General features: G+C 43.8%; 1 protein-coding gene across 9 annotated transcripts in view; it reads right to left on the reverse strand.

The window, feature by feature from the left end:
- APBB2 (amyloid beta precursor protein binding family B member 2) overlaps window positions 1-17,872 on the reverse strand; it is a 192,560-nt gene that overhangs the window by 57,077 nt on the left and 117,611 nt on the right. For 6 of the 9 annotated variants that reach the window (XM_035112954.2, XM_035112950.2, XM_035112957.2 and 3 more), the window contains 3 exons: window positions 16,800-16,862; window positions 16,291-16,376; window positions 15,234-15,294 (listed from right to left, as the gene is read on the reverse strand). In XM_035112954.2, coding sequence (XP_034968845.2) covers window positions 15,234-15,294; window positions 16,291-16,376; window positions 16,800-16,862 — 210 coding nt within the window. The remainder of the gene's footprint in view (window positions 1-15,233; window positions 15,295-16,290; window positions 16,377-16,799; window positions 16,863-17,872) is intronic. The other 3 variants (XM_035112959.2, XM_035112961.2, XM_035112960.2) reach the window with 1 other exon arrangement.

Consider the following 17,872-nt stretch of genomic DNA (forward strand, 5'->3'; position numbering starts at 1 on the left):
AGGGCGGATGCCCTCTCCCGCAAGCCAGAGTACATGGAGGAGGAGGCGCCACCGGCACCCAGACACATTTTCCCCCCGTCAGCATGGTCCTGCGGAGCAGCAGTGGTGAGCGAGGCGGAACTCACAGCACTGACGGCAGCGGATGAATTTGCCAACCGCATCTTCAGAGAACTGAGAGGGGGGGGGAGCAGGCAAAAGACTTTGCAGAACGCAGGGGGCTGCTTTTCTACAAGGGTGCACTGTACCTGCCCACCACCCAGCTTAGACGTACGGTCCTCAAGCAGATGCACGACAACCCAACGGCGGGTCATTTTGGGAGGGACAAAACCGCTCACCTAGTCATGAGACACTTCTGGTGGCCAGGGGTGCGGGAAGATGTTAGAGACTATGTACGGGGCTGTGACACCTGCCAGCGGGCAAAGGTGGTCAGAGCAGCGCCACCGGGATTGCTGGAGCCCTTAGCCACGCCACACAGGCCGTGGGAAGTGGTGTCCATGGACTTCATCACAAATCTGCCTTCTTCCAGGGGCAAGACCGCAGTGTTGGTGGTGGTGGACCTCATGTCCAAAATGTGCCACTTTATACCGTGTGCCAGGGCGGTCTCTGCAGAGGAGACAGCCAAACTGTTTGTGGATCACGTATTCAGACTGCATGGATTACCTTTAAGGGTTATTTCGGATCGTGGCCGCCAATTTGTTTCCAGGTTCTGGCGGCGGCTCATGAACCTCCTGCAGGTGGAGGTCAGCTTGTCGACGGTTAGACACCCGCAGACCAATGGACAGGCGGAGAGGGTCAACGCCATTCTGCAGCAGTACCTGAGATGCTACGTCAGCCAGCGGCAAACGGACTGGGTGGATCACCTGCCACTGGCAGAATTTGCCTACAACAATGCGGTGCACGTCTCCACAGGGGTGTCGCCCTTTAAGGCCAATTACGGGCGCGACCTCAGATCTTTCCCAGAGAGGGAGGGGGAGGAGGAGGAGGAGGGCCCACAGGCTGAGGATTGGGCAGAGGAACTGGAGACGGTGCACCAGCAGCTTAGAGAACACTTGGAGAGAGCCAAGGAAGCGTACAAGAAGGGGGCAGATCGCCACAGGCGACCGGGGGAGGTCATTAGGGTGGGGGACAAAGTTTGGTTGTCCTCGGAGGGCCTTCCCATCAGAGGGAGGTGCAAAAAGCTGGCGCCCAGAAGGTTGGGCCCCTTCACGGTCACGCAACAGGTCAACCCGGTGGCATACAGGCTGGCACTGCCAGAGGACATGAGGGTGCACCCAGTGTTTCATAGATCGCTGCTGTCGCCGTACAGGGAAAGCAGCAGGCTCCGAGGCAGCGAACAAACCCCTGAGGGAGGGGGGGAGAGAGAAGGCAGGGAGCAACTCAATGAGGCCACGGCCATCCTGGACTCAAGGAGGGGGGTGGGGGGCCTGGAGTACCTCATGGCATGGGAGGATGCTCCACCGTCCCAGAATGAATGGGTCCCAGCCACTCAGATACAGGAGGAATTCCTGGTAGAAGAATTTCACGCCCTCTTTCCCCATAGACCCAAGCCCTGGCACATGGAAAGGGAGGGGGAGGGGGAGGAAGCACGGGAGAGCAGTTCACCATGGCGCTGGGAAGCGGAGTTTGAGGAACCAGAGGATGAGGTATGGGTATCACCGAGATCCACCCAGTCAGAGGAAGGAGCAGATTGGCAGAACATTTTTACCCCTACCAGCTCTGACGCCACGGACTTTTTGGGATTCCCGTCCTCCCAGGCGGAAGGGGGGGGCTCGCAGGACTGGGGGGAGGTGTTCACACCAACGGGCTCGGAAAGCACTGAGTTCTTAGGCTTCCAGTCGTCACCGACACCTGGGGGGGACCTGGGGAGGGGTGAAGGAGAGCTTGGGAGGGGGGTGGATGTGAGGGACAGGGGATATCGCGAAGTCCCTCCCCTCCTGAGTTCAAGCCCATCCCCGAGCACAGGGGAAAGCAGAGAGAGTTCCGATTCCAATGGGGAAGCAGGAAGTCGTGTCCGAGGCTCAGGCAAGGTAGAGGAGCCAGGGTCCCAGGTGGGACAGGAAGGGGCGAATAAGGGGGGGAGACCCATCCCCCCAACTCCGGAATTACGCAGAAAGAGGAGGGGAAAGAGGATGGGTCTGCCAAAGCTTTTGTGTTGGAGAAAGACGCGCCAAAAGCCATTCGGAGGTTCTGGAACCGACTGACCACATCACTCCGTGTAAATAGCAATGACTTCAGCACTGTAAATACGTAGCACCAATAAAAGAATAAAATGCAGAGCTGCGTAGCGTCGTTACTCTGAAGTAGCCCACTCCGGCCACTGTGACACTTATATATCGGAGTTTCTAACACTGCTGGGAAAACAGTGTCAGGACAGCAAAAAGCCCTACCCATTTGAGATGGCAATGACAATCTGGGATTGGGAGCAGTGTCCGGAACTCTCATTATTCTAGAAGTATTTTGCGACAGGGAATTTCATTAGGGTGAACAGTTTATGAGTTCTGGGTGCAGTACTTCGCCTAAGATTTCAGATTATAACTGCAGAGTGGAAGGAGAGGACAACCTTTTTCTGCCTCTCCACTTCCAGCTACTCTCTGGAGACTGGAGAAGAGGATGGGCAGGGGAAAGACTAGATCAGGGATGTCCAACTGGTCAACCGTGATCGACAGGTTGATCCCCGGGTGATAGTGGTTGATCGCAGGCTCATTTCTGTTCGCTGGGGATGAAGAACTGTATAATGAATGTATCTGCCCCCGCCCTCTTGCTGTGTCCTTTATCTGCGCACAATTGCTAAAAGGGAAGACAGAGTTAACACGGCCTGTTTTTTTATTTGGCGAGCGAATTTTTGCCTGCCTGCCCTATAAAAAGCTCAAGAACTTGGGTCTGCCCCCCCCCAAAGCTCAACAACTCTGAACCCCCCCCCCGGTAGATCACTGCCAGTTTTTTTTCTGGGAGTAGATCACAGTCTCTTTGGAGTTGGACGTCCCTGGACTAGACCATGTGAAAAATGAACATAAGGATTTTAGCTGCAGTTCATTCATTTTAGCTGCAGTTCATTCATTTTCAGCTTTTTATTCTTGTAAGCACGCCCAGACATTCTGTTGTTGCGCCCATAACCTAGGTTTAAGGTGCCACGTAGCTCCTAGCTTTCATATCTCAGTTCCTAACACTGATTGGGGAGCTCTCACATCCGTGTTTTAAAGAAACACATGAGCAATACATTCAGGGAGAGAGATCCAAAGGTGGGGAAACCATCTTTTCCACTGCCTTGCCAAGCTCACCCTGGCAGAGTAGAAGAGGTGTTTTTCTATCCTTTTGCCCTTTCTGGGATGTTTCCCTTTTGTGGTTTCCAATGCATACACCAGCTCCAGCCTGGTATATGCCTCTCCCTGTTTCAGGTGCATGCTTGAAAGGCTAAGAATCCTTTGAATCTATGCTTCTACTCCTCTGCCCTGCCTGCCTTTCGCCTTTACCAAAGAACTCTGAGAGGGTGATCTAAAATAATCCTATGGCCCTGAGACACCCGCCCAGGGACTCCAGGATTGCAAACCTTGCTTTTCATATGAAAACTTAACATTTTATAATACACTTTACAAGGACAGCCGGACAAAGAACTACAAATTGCAAATGAAATTGCATTTGAGAGAACTGGACTTATATGAGACACCTGTCACAATCTTTTACAACACATGACAGTTCATTATAAATGATAAAAATGGAAGGAAGCCGAACTAATGCAGTCGCCGCAGCTTGGGAAAACTGTCTACTGAAGACATATGGCTCCTTTGGTAAGTGAGAGAAAAATGTTATATAGTATATTATTAGTAACCATGGCTTACTACAAAGAGTCCTGTGGCAGGGAGGCAACTAACAAATTTATTGATTACGTCATAAGCTTTTCTGGAATAATAAATAAACCACTTGGTCTTTAAGGACTCTTAATAGTCTGTTGCAGCAAAAACAGAAAACTCATATATGGTTTATGACAAAACTGGTTATTTCTTCAAACTGTAAACTTCCAAGAAATTATACATGTACTGGTGGAGCACAGACTGAGAGAACAAAGGAAAATATGGATAATTTAAAGAAGTATTTCGAAGAAATCAAAACCCTTTCAACCCACTCTTATTTTCTTGCCCCTACTGCCTAGGGGCAAATGGGGATTGTCAACCTGGGAAAGTAGCCCATGTAGGAGAAGCAAAACTCTGATCCTAAACCTCTGCTGCCTTGTGGGACATCTTTGGGAGAGGAAGAGGCTAAGGAGTAAACCCTACACAAATCCCTTGTACACCTCCTTCTGGCAACTCCTGCAGCTAAACTGGTGTCAAACATATTGCTCTGCTTTCCTTTGGACCAGCGAGGCCAACAATCCAAGAGTGGCAAATTAAAGTAGTAGAGTTCATGAACCTAGCAAGAATGACGGCGGTAATTAGGAACATATCAAAACAGAGAATAAAATCAGAATGGAGATACGTGGAAGAGTATTTTAAAAAAGAAAACATCAAAACAGAGCTAGTGATTTGTCTGGAATAGAGAAAACATGCAGGAACAATTCAATTGGATTTAATAAGAGGGAAAGCAAGTTAAAGAGGAAATAATAGTAAGGGAAGCGATATATTGGCGATTGGAAGCCAATTTTAATCTAAAATGAATGGATTTTATAGAGATAGGCCCATGTGTTAAGATCTGACCTGGGGATTATATGTGTATGTATATGTGTGTGTATATATATATATATATATATATATATATATATATATATGTGTGTGTGTGTGTGTGTGTGTGTGTATATATACATGTATATATATATATGTGTGTGTGTGTGTATATATATATATATATTTTTTCTTTGTTATGTTATATTACGTTATGTTATGTAGTTATGTTATGTTAAGTTATGTTACGTTATGTTATGTTTATCTAAGTTGATTTTGTTTATTATTTGTAGTTTGATTGAGTTAATCTATTTAGATTAATCTTGATTTGTTTATTTATGTTGATTGATTTATGTTGGGTGGCTTAAATATGCAATTACGTTATTTATGTCACCTTTGTTATGCGATGCTACTTAAATTGCTAAGCTATCTTATGTTATTAAGTTATTTCAAACTTTCTAGTGTGTGTATATTTTCTAGTGTGTGTGTACCTTTTTAAAATTCTCTAATAAAGTCTATTTTTAAAATTAAAAAAAAAAAAAAAGAGCGGAGTCTTAGTCATCTGGGCAGCCCAGGACTTCCATGCCCACTGCCTAGGCTTGTGCCCCGGGGAGTTCACTTTGGTGGTGCTAACGCAGCAAAAACAACACAGGAGACTGGTTACGAATTACCGGTCTCTGCAGCCACAGCAGGCGCTGCAATTCTCCAGCCCTTTAACTTCACTCCTGGTGGTGCACTCCACTGTTTCTCGAGACGGATGCTTATAACTCCTTCCTTACTGTCACGGTGGCCGGAGTGGGCTACTTCAGAGTAACGACTCTACACAGCTCTGCATTTTATCTTTTATTGGTGCTGAGTATTTACAGTGCTAATGGCAGTGCTATTTACAAAGACACATCTGCTCAGCTTGAATCAGAACCTCCAAGTGGCTTTTGGCGCGTCTTGCGCCAGCATAACAACTTGGGGAGACCCATCCTCTTCCCCCGACGTTTTCTGCGCAATTCCGGAGTTGGGGGGACGGGTCTGCCCCCCTTCCTTCCCCCTTCCTGTCCCACCTGGGACGATGGCTCTTCTACCCTGCCAGAGCCTTGGACACCACTTCCTGTTTCCCCACTTGAGCTGGAGCTTTCCCTCTTTTCAGCCTCGCTCGGGGCTGGGCTGGAACTCAGGAGGGGAGGGGCTTCGCGATACCCCTTGTCCCTCACACTTACCTTCAGCTCTCAAATAAATTTTAAAAACCCAGCAAGGTGGGGAGAGAGTAGCTGCTTCCATTAGGCAACATTCAACTGGATTGAAGTTGTCTTTTGGAAGGTTTAAACCCGTGGTTCCCAACCTTTCTTTGGCTACGCCCCACCTAAGCATCTTTAAAATTCTGATGCCCCCACCCCGTGACATATAATTCTTATTATTCAAAAAGTGAACTCCTATTCACATGGAGGAAGCCTAAAAGGCCATTTACTGTTAATAACTCATTCTCTAATTTCCCCCCTTAAAAATCAAACTGCCCCCCTGTGGGGTGTCTGCCCAACGTTGGGAACCATGGCTTTAAACAATAGTATACACATTATTGCTTACAATATGTTTCATTTGTCTGTCTCTTTGGTGTTAGGAGATGGGGGCAAAGGTGCCCATATCAGTGTAAACTGCAATGCTCAGATACTCTTGCTGCAATAGAAAGCTGGCTCAGTGGTGGTGTGTAATAAAAATAAATATTTGGAGGACAATGAGCAGATCATCTGACATGCAGAAGCCATTAGGAATAATGCAGAAAGCTTGTTCCTTTAGGTGCCTCCTGCAATCCCATCTGCTAATGGTGCGCTGGAATGAGAAGCATAGGGCAGAATGTGGAAATAATTTTCCATGTGCTAAAACTGCCTGACAGCACCGCCTACGGTTTTCTTGCAAGCATATGGGTCAATCAGATAATGGTGGGAAGCTGAGAATCAGCAGAGAGAATGTCATCGGTTGTCACGACAAATATTTGCAGCATTCTGAAGGGTAGCTGGTTTTGTTTGTTTTTTACTTTTCGGAACCATTATTTTCACAAATTGTTGGTATTAATTTTGGTTATTGTGCTCTGGAGGAAAGACTGGCAACGCAGTTCCCTTGTGTTTATTCGTGGAGGGAAGGTCTGCCATCCCGCCCCCAGCTCCTGACAGGGAGGTGTTGGTTGTAGGAATCTTAGTGGTGTTTCACTGCTGTGATATGTTAGCAACAAGGCATGACTGCGGATTTGCCCGGCATGCCTACACTGTCACTTCCGGTGGCAGCTGCTTCCACACAGCCCAGTGAAGATGTGAATTACGCCCTTAGAGGTCAATTTTATTTAGATGTGTAGATTTTCCAACATATCGACCGGTTCTGGTATATCAGCAAGATCCGCAAAAATATTGAATTTTAAAATGTACTCTGTGCATTGTAAATATTGCCAGAAGCATCCCTAACTATGCATTCAGAAGCCAGTGTGCCATAACAGTTAAGAGTGTTGGACTAGGACCTGGGAGACTCGGGTTCAAATCCCCGTTCGGCCGTGAAGCTCACTGGGCGACCTTGGGCCAGTCACTCTCTCAGCCTAACCTACTTGACAGATAAGAAGTATCTGAAGTATCTTCAGATACTTGACATGTATCTGAAGAAGTGTGCATGCACACGAAAGCTCATACCAAAATATAAACTTAGTTGGTCTTTAAGGTGCTACTGAAGGAATTTTTTTATTTTGCTTCGACTCAGACCAACACGGCTACCTACCTGTAACTAGAACTACTTGACAGGGTTGTTGTGAGGCTAAATGGGGAGCAGGACCATCTACACCACCTTGAGCATCTTGGGAGAAAAGGCGGTATATGGATGTTAATAAATATATATAAATAACATTAATAAACAGAGTTCTAAAATACTGGAAACCCCCCCTCCCCAATTTCCTTGGGCAGCATAGGATTGAGAGGATTGGTTCTCAGACTGCTACAGAATAATAGCTATCCATTTTGCATTACTGTTGTGAATCATGTAAAATACAGAGCATATTCTTAATTCTTCACTACTGCTGCCCCCCTGTGACTAACAAGCTATACTGTTGCCAGTATCTAGCATGCACTATGAATTCAGCAATCCTGCAGGGACCTTGAGAGTGATTTTAGCTGCAGTTCTGGCTACAGATGCCTGTCCACATTGCATAGCTATACGATAGGTATGTATGTATCTGCCATGGGGTGGAGGGCTGGAATGCAAGGAAAGGAACCCTCTAAACATTTTCAGAGCCAGAATACTTGAAGACAGATGGTTAGCAAGCCTAGGGAATTCCCAGTACTGCTGAACTGAAGGTTAGTGTTTTAGCTTTACATCTTTAAAGTGTTCCACTTTAAATTTAAAATAGAGCCCTGCAGCTGATAATCTGGCTGATTTTTCCAAATCACTGTGTGCGGTTCTTCACTTTTTTAACTGGCCACCTGCAACCTTCTTTCCCTAGGCATTTGGGGGTGGGGGTGGTAGGCTTTGCTTCTTTAGGAGTCGAGCAGCTCAGCCAATGGCAGGGAGGGAGACCCTTGGGATCGAGCAGTTTAGCCAATGGCAATCCAAAACACATCTACCTGTGGCATAAGGGTGGCTCACATGATCACTCCCAGAACTTCTTCTTTTCCCATTACCATTATTGCAATGCAATATAGATACAAGCCCTTGATTTCTTGGTAACGTTATTTATCTACCTGGTAAAAAAGTATCCTGCATGCAGTTCTACCAAACAGAAATATTGGTTTTCATTTGCCCAGATAGTTTTGAGCTTGAGGGGGGAAAGTAATAAGACTGAACAAGTTCAGTAATGGCTGAGATAATGGAGCCTGGTTGCAGGAGATTTGCAGCGGCAACAGGAAACTGCAGCTCTTTGTCTCCCTCCTCAATCACCTCCAGGAAGAGGAAACAGGGCCAAACCTGACAAGAATTCTACTCATATTGATGCAGAGCAGAATTCCAATGTATAGTTAGCGGAGTAAAAAAGACTTCGCACGTTGCAGGATTCCCCTAAAATAGACCAGAGGCAACTGTATTTCACCCAGCAGAGTGTACTACTGCTACTGAAGACAAATGAGCATAATGGTCACAAATCCAATACATTTATTTAATTTCTTTATTTTTAAATTTCTGTACCGCTTTATATTTTTAAGAAAAATCTCAAAGCGGTTTACAACATTCAGGATTGGCACTGCCCATAAGAAATTCAGTTGCAGCAGACCTAACTTAAACTAACCATAACTTACATACTTTGTACAGAACACTACACCAGAAGAAAAGAAAGACAGAAAGTTGAAACTCCTGCTCCTTCTGGTCTTATTATTATAGTCAGCATTACCTTGGCAGAAAGAGATAGCTGAACCAGTCCAAGCCAACTGTTCAGCTTCTCCGAAGGAATAACCCAAACAATCAGGGACCTTCTGCCTGTTTTCTAGGCAGAATAGAAACTTGCTTGTTGGCTAAAAACCTCCAGCTTGTATCACACAGAGAAGCTTCGAGAACCCTCCTGAATCAATTAGAATGGAAAAGATCTCTGCGCATCAGATTGATACATTCTTCACCAAAAAAAAAGCCAACTGACAAAACCAATTTACTGAGACAATTGGCTCCAGTGATGGGTACAGCAAGGAGTTCGAAGGGACCCCGAAGGTCATCTAATCCAGCTCCCTGCAATGCATGAATGCCAAGCAAAGCGTCCATGACTGAAGGCCAGGCAACCTCTGCTTAAAAACCACCACCTCTCGTCTATTCCACTGTCGAACAGCTCTTACCATCAGAAGTAAGAGTATTTAGTCGGAAGAAAAAGATAGAGAGATGCTATTTACTGTGAAATGTCTGTCATATGATGGGCATTTCTTCCCACAGCTGTGAGCTACAAAGTCACAAGTTCAAATCTTGCCTCTGAACCTGCCGTGAATTTATAAGGGGACCTTAGGCAAGCAACACATTCTCAGCCTTAGCAGCCAACCATCAATATAGGTCAGGGGTAGGCAACCTAAGGCCCGTGGGCTGGATGTGGCCCAATCGCCTTCTAAATCCGGCCCACGGACGGTCCAGAAATCGGGTGTTTTTACATAAGTAGAATGTGTGCTTTTATTTAAAATGCATCTCTGGGTTATTTGTGGGGCATAGGAATTCGTTCACCCCCCCCCCCAAAAAAAACCACCACATGGTTTGAGGGACGGCTGAAAAAGGTTGCTGACCCCTGATATAGGTTACTGAAGCTGTCCTCCATAATATGGGGACAGCATCAATAACCTATAGACGTTGGAAAGACTAAAATTTTGTAAAATGCTTTGAACACTCTGAATAATTACATAAATGGAAAGTATTTGTTACTACTGTTACATAAACAATGTGCTACCTACACTTTTTTTCCCCATCCCATACCATGCAACCACTGCTCTGGAAAACCCTTGGTAGGCCCTGATCTCCCATTTGGAACCAAATACTATATGTTTTAGAAAAACGCCCCTCTGATTTCACATGGAAAAGGGTGGTTCCTTATATGTACACGCTATGCAAGCCATTGCATTATTTAAGAAGTCCTTTCATTACAGCACGCTGAACAGATGTATCTGAGGAGCTGCATTTAGGTCAGAAAATTAACTACTCAGGCATCACAATCTGGAGGACTCCTCAATCTGGGAGCAGAAGATTAAGCAATTTCCCCACTGCAAGAAAACGTATACACCAGCTAGACTGAACAATATTTAGAACAGCTTCCCTTGGCACTGATATGAAAATTAAAAACTAGAAAATGTCAAACAGATTGCACATGCAAAAGGGGAGCGGGAAGGGACGAGGTGATCCTTTACTTCTGTGGTGAACCAAAAAGATATTCATTTTACTTGACTGGACCAGATTTAAATGTAGCTCTTATCTTCAAGAAGTCCTCGGATTCTTTTATCTCATTAAAATTTCAAATCACTTAATCTAAAAGGTCCAAACATAATTTATGTTATTTTTTCCCATTTCACCATTTCCATTGAAGACACTGTTCACAAATTAACATTTATTATTATTATTATTATTATTATTATTATTATTATTACCTCTACCATACAGAATCAAAGCAGATGTTTAGAAAAACATCTGTGGAATGAAAGGTAAGGCAGAATCAAAGAAGCTATGGCACAGAGGGCCAAATCTCTAGTGGTATTGCAGGTATTATTAAAACAGAAACAAAAAACTTGTTTTCATGAATAGTGTGCATCTAGGTAAAGGTAAAGGGACCCCTGACCGTTAGGTCCAGTCGTGACCGACTCTGGGGTTGCGTGCTCATCTCGCATTATTGGCCGAGGGAGCCGGCGTATAGCTTCCAGGTCATGTGGCCAGCATGACAAAGCCGCTTCTGGCAAACCAGAGCAGCACATGGAAACGCCGTTTACCTTCCCGCTGTAGCGGTTCCTATTTATCTACTTGCATTTTGACGTGCTTTCGAACTGCTAGGTTGGCAGGAGCTGGGACCAAGCAACGGGAGCTCACCCCATCACAGGGATTCGAACCGCTGACCTTCTGATCAGCAAGCCCTAGGCTCAGTGGTTTAACCCAGTGTTTCTCAACCAGTGTGCCTCCAGATGTTTTGGGACTACAGCTCCCATCATTCCTGACCACTGGTCTTGCTAGCTAGGGATGATGGGAGTTGTAGTCCCAAAACATCTGGAGGCACACTGGTTGAGAAACACTGGTTTAACCCACAGAGCCACCTGGTAATATTCCCTCTTCATTTTAACTGTGATGCTCTAAGGACTTTGAAACATCCCCTATTCCTTTCTGCTATGCATGAAGGTGCTTTGTAGGTTGAATGATATCTGAAGTGGCATTTTATTGTTGCTGGCTTTTAAAAAAAAAGCCAATGCAGGCCCTGAGCCACATATTTACACACAGAGAGAACTGGGCTGTCCAAAAGTGCATAACAGCAGACATATTTATTAAGATGGGTTAATTGAAGCACACAGATCTCTTAAATACAACATTTCAAAAGGCTATGCATTTGCTGCATGTTCTAAATTTCAAAGCATGTCTCATATTTACCAACATTTTTTTTAAAAAAGAGATTTTTAAAATAAAAACCACTAGCTACAGACCTTCACAGAATCAGCCACTGGGATATCAGATTTCCCAAATCATGTTTTAAGACAGAGGGCCAATTTAAATACAGCATTACAACTCACACTGCACCCTTCAACACTCAAACCTGTTATTGATGTTGCTAGCAAACTGGTCCAGCAATATTTCATATAGACAGAAAACCGTCAACAACGAGGTCACAAAATGTACCAACATATCCCTTCCTAATGTTGCCTGTATTTGTTTGTTTAATAGTCAATACTTCTGTCCAAAAATGTGTTGTTGTTTTTTAACAACTCCAAAAGATGTGTATTAAATCCACATGAATTCTGTTATACAGTACATATAACAATGCATGTTTCAGCCAAAATGTTTACTAATCCTGTCTTTTACTTTCAGTTCCTTTGCTAATGATCCCTAGCATGGAATTTGCCTTTTTCACAGCTGCCACACTCTGACTGCTAGATATTTTATGGTACCACAAACGGTAAATATGTACTCTTTTTAGTGAGTAACAATCTCCTCCTAGTTGCCAAGCAAGTGGTGGATGTTCCACTGTTAGATACCAAATAATTTACATAAATACATGTAGGCAGGTGGGCACAACCACTGTAAAACACTCTATAATTAGTATCTGACCCAGCACAAGTTGGATAAAATATATGGAGATAATATTCATACATGTTAGCAATCTGATACAGCTTTTCCACATGTTATGGTCCAACCAAATAATAAAGTCTTATTGGATTCAGATTTTTAAAAACCAATAACTAATGACAATGTACAAATAAAGTGTCATTGTATCCTTTTGTTGCTATCATTGGACTTATATATAAGATGAAGCGGTTAGAGTTTAACACTTCTGACAGCAGCCCAAATAAAAACTGCAAAAAACCCAGCAACAACCCAAAACTGGTGCAAGATTGAAGTCTCTAAAATGAAACAACAGATCACTAAAGTATGGCACACTGCAAAGATCCAATCCAATTTAGTAATAAATAGGCCAAGTAAGATGAAAGAACATCAATACCTAAAGCGGAATCTGCATCTGAAAAAGTGAGCTCTGGCCTAGGAAAGCTTGTTGGCACCATTTATCCTTAAAGTGTCGCAGTACTGATAGACTTCTTCAACAAATGCTCAAATTCACTAATAAGATTGTATGTTCAATTATAAAACAGCACTATGAACCCACTCTGTATGTTTTCTCTGTCTTTTCCCTTCAAAACGTTGTCTGGGAAGCCTAACTCTGGTGTTAACAATCTTCCTACAAATTAAGACACCACACCACTGAACCTTTGGGTGGCATCCAAAGCATATATTTACTTTGAATTATTTTGCATGTCGCTAAGCTACAGCAATGGGCAAGTCCAAGCAGGGAGGTTGGAAAAATATTTGATGTTATACACTATGGATTTGGCAAGATCCGCATTTGTGGTCTTGGAGTCAGCGATGTTTAGTTTGCCTTGGGAGCCAATAGAGCCAACATGGCTAAATATTCCGTTAGGACAGAAAACGTACAACAAAATAATGCACATATTGTTCAAAATGCCACTACCAATGTGGAGCCAGTCCAAAGCACAGATCTGAGATGCATTAACTCTGGCAGCCCATGTAGAAGCCTGTCATGCTCAAACTGCTCCCAAAATTGAATCTGACAGAGCTGCTGTCAGGATTTCGTCTTTCCAATCCTCCCCCCCCCCCCAGGTATATGTGTACAGGATTGCATCAGTTTTAAAATCCAAATCCTGCAGCAATGTGGATAACATTTAATTAGCTAAATCCTGCTCTAAATTTCTTCTTCTTTTGCATTAATATTCAAGGTAGCACAATGATCTTTCAAAAGTAAAAGTCTTTTTATTCTGTGAAGATGTCTTGCAGATGTCCACAAGGTGGCAGGAACACCCGTTTGCAAAAAAGAAGAAGCACTTTCTCTAAAATTCCTACATTAACTAGAACTTCCTCACCCCACCCATCCCTCCTCTGCCCTTGCTGCTGGATCAGTTGAAGTCTGCCGTAAGGTTAGAATGGCAGAAGCCAACAATAAGAGCACAAGCTGTTCCCTTGAGTAAGCTGGCCCACCCCTTTTCTATAGGTCCAAACTAGAAACCTTTCCTCTGGGTTAACCTCAGAGTCTTTGGCTTTTAGAAAATCCCCTGCGGCGGGCATGACCAGCTGCTGTGGGGAGTTTCCCATTGCGCCCTCAAAGTTGGGCAGGTCAAGGCTCACATCTGGGCTCCCTTGTCCCGAGTCTTGAGCCCTCCTCCAGTTCACCTCCAGGCAAACAGGTAAAAATAAATTAAAACTCAATTTAGGTCTGCGGAGCTCCGGGGATGGCTGGCTGACCTGTGGCCATCTTAACCTCAGAGTCAGTTTTATCAGAGAGGAGGAAGGAACAATACGCAAAATGAGCTTGGAGAGCTGTGAAGAGCCACGGAATTGCCAGCTATAACATTAGAAATACCCTAAGTACGAAAGACAATGGAGTGTGCCTCCAGGGGTGAAGGCAAACAGCTGGAGAATCACAGTGCCTGCTGTGGCTGCAGAGACTGGTAACTCATAACCTCTGCCTCCTGTGTTGGTTTTGCTATGTTAGTAGCACCCAAGTGACCTCTATGGGGCACAAGCCTGTGTAGGGAAGTCCTGGGTTGCCCTGAGAAGAAGCCCCCTCTTGGCCTTGCTGATGTACATCAAAGGAAAGCAGAGCAATATGTCTGGCACCAACTTGGCTGCAGGAGTTGCTGGAAAGAGATGTACAAGGCCTTAGGGACTCCACTCCAGATTTGTGCAGGGTCCTTAAGCCTTTTCGTCTCCCAAAGATGTTGTGCAAGTACTACCTTAAGTACTATCGAAATAAATAAAATTATGCTGGCAGCAAACCCATAGTGCATATCGGGGGTTTTCTGCCCCGCTCCCAATGCACCCCCACCTAAGCTGCTCTCTCTCACACCACAACTGAGAATTGACAAACTGCAAGGAGATAAGTCTAATTCCCTGTATGGAGCATCTCCAACCTTTAGGAGCAGTTTGGCTTCAGGTGGGGCTGCAGTAGGAATGGGGTGCAGAAAAGCCCCACTGCACATGTGGGGAGAGCGAAAACCACCCTTAGCAGAAGCAGGTGGGATTCCTTAGGTATGTCTAATGTGCATAGGGCTCTTTGCAATTAATTACTGTATTTGGTTTGTGAAATTTTAGATGCCAAGCTGATGTTATACTTTCAATATTTTTTCTCAATTAAGCAGAATATTTTTATTTTTTATTATTTATTAGATTTGTATGCCACCCTCCATCAGCAGATCCCAGGGCAGTAACAACATAAAAATACAGGATTTTTAAAAATACACAAAACAAACCAATAACACCCCCCCCCATTCGCCAAACTAGTTGCAATGTTTTTAGTTTGCAAAATGCTGTCTAAGGGTATCATTGTCTTAAAACAATAAAGCTGCATTTATTGTCCATCAAGATCAGTGACTTTTTTTAAAGGTTATTTTGCTTACAGACCTTGGCTTCTGGATCACTGTTAATGCTACAGGAATCGTCTTCATCGCATTGTGGGGCATTTCTGTTGTGGGGAGGAAATGCTACTGTTAGAGTTAGGGTCAAATAGAATGGACAATATTTTAGCATGATGAGTGGTGGACACCTGTCAAATGTTGGCTGGATTCACATGAGCAGAGAATCGTAGGCTCCAGGATTTTGAGGAGGGCCTGGAGATGCCCTTCAGATCCTAATGGACTACAACTCCCATCATCCTTAGCTGTTGTCTGTGCTGGCTAGAGCTGATCAGAGTTGGGAATCCCACAACATTTGGAGGGTCACAAGTGTCCCACCCTTGTTGTATGTCATTGCATATAGTGAAGAAGGCACTATTTCAGTTACTCCATATCCAGGCTTTATAGGGCTTTAGCACCAGCCCAGAAATACATTGAAAGTCAATGTGGTTCCCTCCAGACTTTTCCAAAGCTAAAAGACTATTTGTGTTATAGAAATGTGAATAAGCGGCATATAAGTGTCTTAAATAAACATGGGTATGTTTAAGGGACACCTTTTGATAGGAAAAACTGATGGGCACTCTGGCACCAAGTTGGCAACGCTGGAGCTAAAGCATGTGGGCAACCAGACTTAAGAATATAATTAATAATAATAATTTATTATTTATACCCCACCCATCTGGCTGGGTTTCCCCAGCCACTCTGGGCGGCTCTCAACAGAATATCAAAAACACGATAAAGCTTCAAACATTAAAAACTTCCCTAAACAGGGCTGCCTTCAGATGTCTTCTAAAAGTCAGATGGTTGTTTATTTCTTTTACATCTGATAGGAGGGCGTTCCACAGGGCGGGCGCCACTACCGAGAAGAGCCTGGCCAGCTCTGTTTTCCAGTTATTTCAATAAGATTACAAAAAGAAAAAAGAAAGGAGAGAGAACAGTAATCTACAGCTGCAATCCAAAACATGTTTACTTAACGGAAAATACCTTAGAAATCAATGAGACCGATGTCAGAGCAAATGCATCAAGGACCAAGGAGTAAAGATGATGAACAGATAAGCTGTTCCTACCTGAGCTTCAAAGAGGCATAGCGTAATGTTGCTCCTTCAAACTCTTTCAAACTGGGGTCTGGATTTACCGTGGCTGCATGGAGATCCTGCAGGAGGGGGAAACAGCTTGTTATATACAGGATGCGAGGCATTTCTTCTATGGATTTACTTTTATTTTCAAATAACATTCTTCCTGCAAAGCAGCAGCACCGTGTTTTTAGCACTGTATGTATGTATATAAAGGCATGCACATGTTTTGAAGACTAGAGTTTGTTAGGTGCAGGCATGTTTCTGTTATGGGTGAGGATCTGCCCCGCTGACTTGAACAAATGCACTGTGCATGAAAAATATCAGAATGAGGTAGCAAGTTAAAGAGCTAGACCAAAACTCCTGTTCTCTCTGGCTGATTGGATGTCATGAGTGATATTTTTGGGAGGATAAATACAATAAATACAGCCATGGCCATGCAAAATGATTTTTTAAAGGTTAAAAAAGCATTAAAGTGTTCTAAAATCTGACAATATACTTGCCTTCCAAATGTCACTATTAATCTTTCCCCCATTCAGTACAGCAAAATCACTCCATGGCTGTTTCTAGATATATAATTATTCACACAGGAAGAAGCACATTGATAAAAATAAAATAAAAGAAAGAAAGGAGGGAGAGAGAGAGGGAGGGAAGGAAGTAAGGAAGAAAAGGGAGGGGGGGACACAAAAACACTGTTGTTAGCATTGATATTTGCAGGTTGGGTTAGGGAACAGGTCACCTCAAGTTTCAACTCATTCAATTTGCTGTAGAATCCGGGCTGGCTCAACGTTTGATGCTGAACAAGCAAATTAAAATTAAAAATTAAATTTTCCACCTCCAATTTGCACTTATGCCTCCTTATAATAGCACATTAAGTAAGAGCTGGTTGGGATGTTATTTTAATCGTTTTTAGATTTATATGCCCTAACCTCCTTTACAAACTGTGCCTATCCCTTCAGTAATCCCTTCAGCAGAGATCAATTCTCCAATTCCCTGGAATACAGAAATTATTCTCTTCTGGTTGGAGAGCTGCTAAACTGCTCCTGTTCACCTATAGGCTGAGTCCCTCTCAAAGGCATTTACTTAACTGAAGCAGGTGCCCCTGAATTATTTGCCTCCGATTGTTTGTCTCTTATTGTTGAGCCGGCCCTGAGTACAGAGGTATTTGGAAGCAGTAGAAGTGAGGACCACTTCTAACATTACTTACCAAGACAAGTAACTGGGACAAGGGAAAGTTCATACAAATTAGAGACAGACACAACACACAATGTGCTTGCATTATCATTAGGATATTTGAATGAAAGGAAGCAAATTGTGGAGCTTGGCCAGATTGTCTTGGCCTACTCTGAAATATCAATTAAAAATAAAATGAAATGAAATGAAAAGAAAATTATTTCCATCTCCCAGTGTTTGATCAGTTAGTATTTTCAAACTGCTAGAACAGACAATATAAAATGTTAGTGGGAACATAAAAAGGAGAGGGAGGGGAAATGAACAATGGAATAAGAAATACAGACAGGCTTCTTGTTGCAATGAGAATCATCACGACTTCGTAAGAAAATACAGTATTAAGAGC

Source organism: Zootoca vivipara, chromosome 9 (genome assembly GCF_963506605.1).
Source record: "Zootoca vivipara chromosome 9, rZooViv1.1, whole genome shotgun sequence".
Lineage (NCBI taxonomy): Eukaryota > Metazoa > Chordata > Lepidosauria > Squamata > Lacertidae > Zootoca > Zootoca vivipara.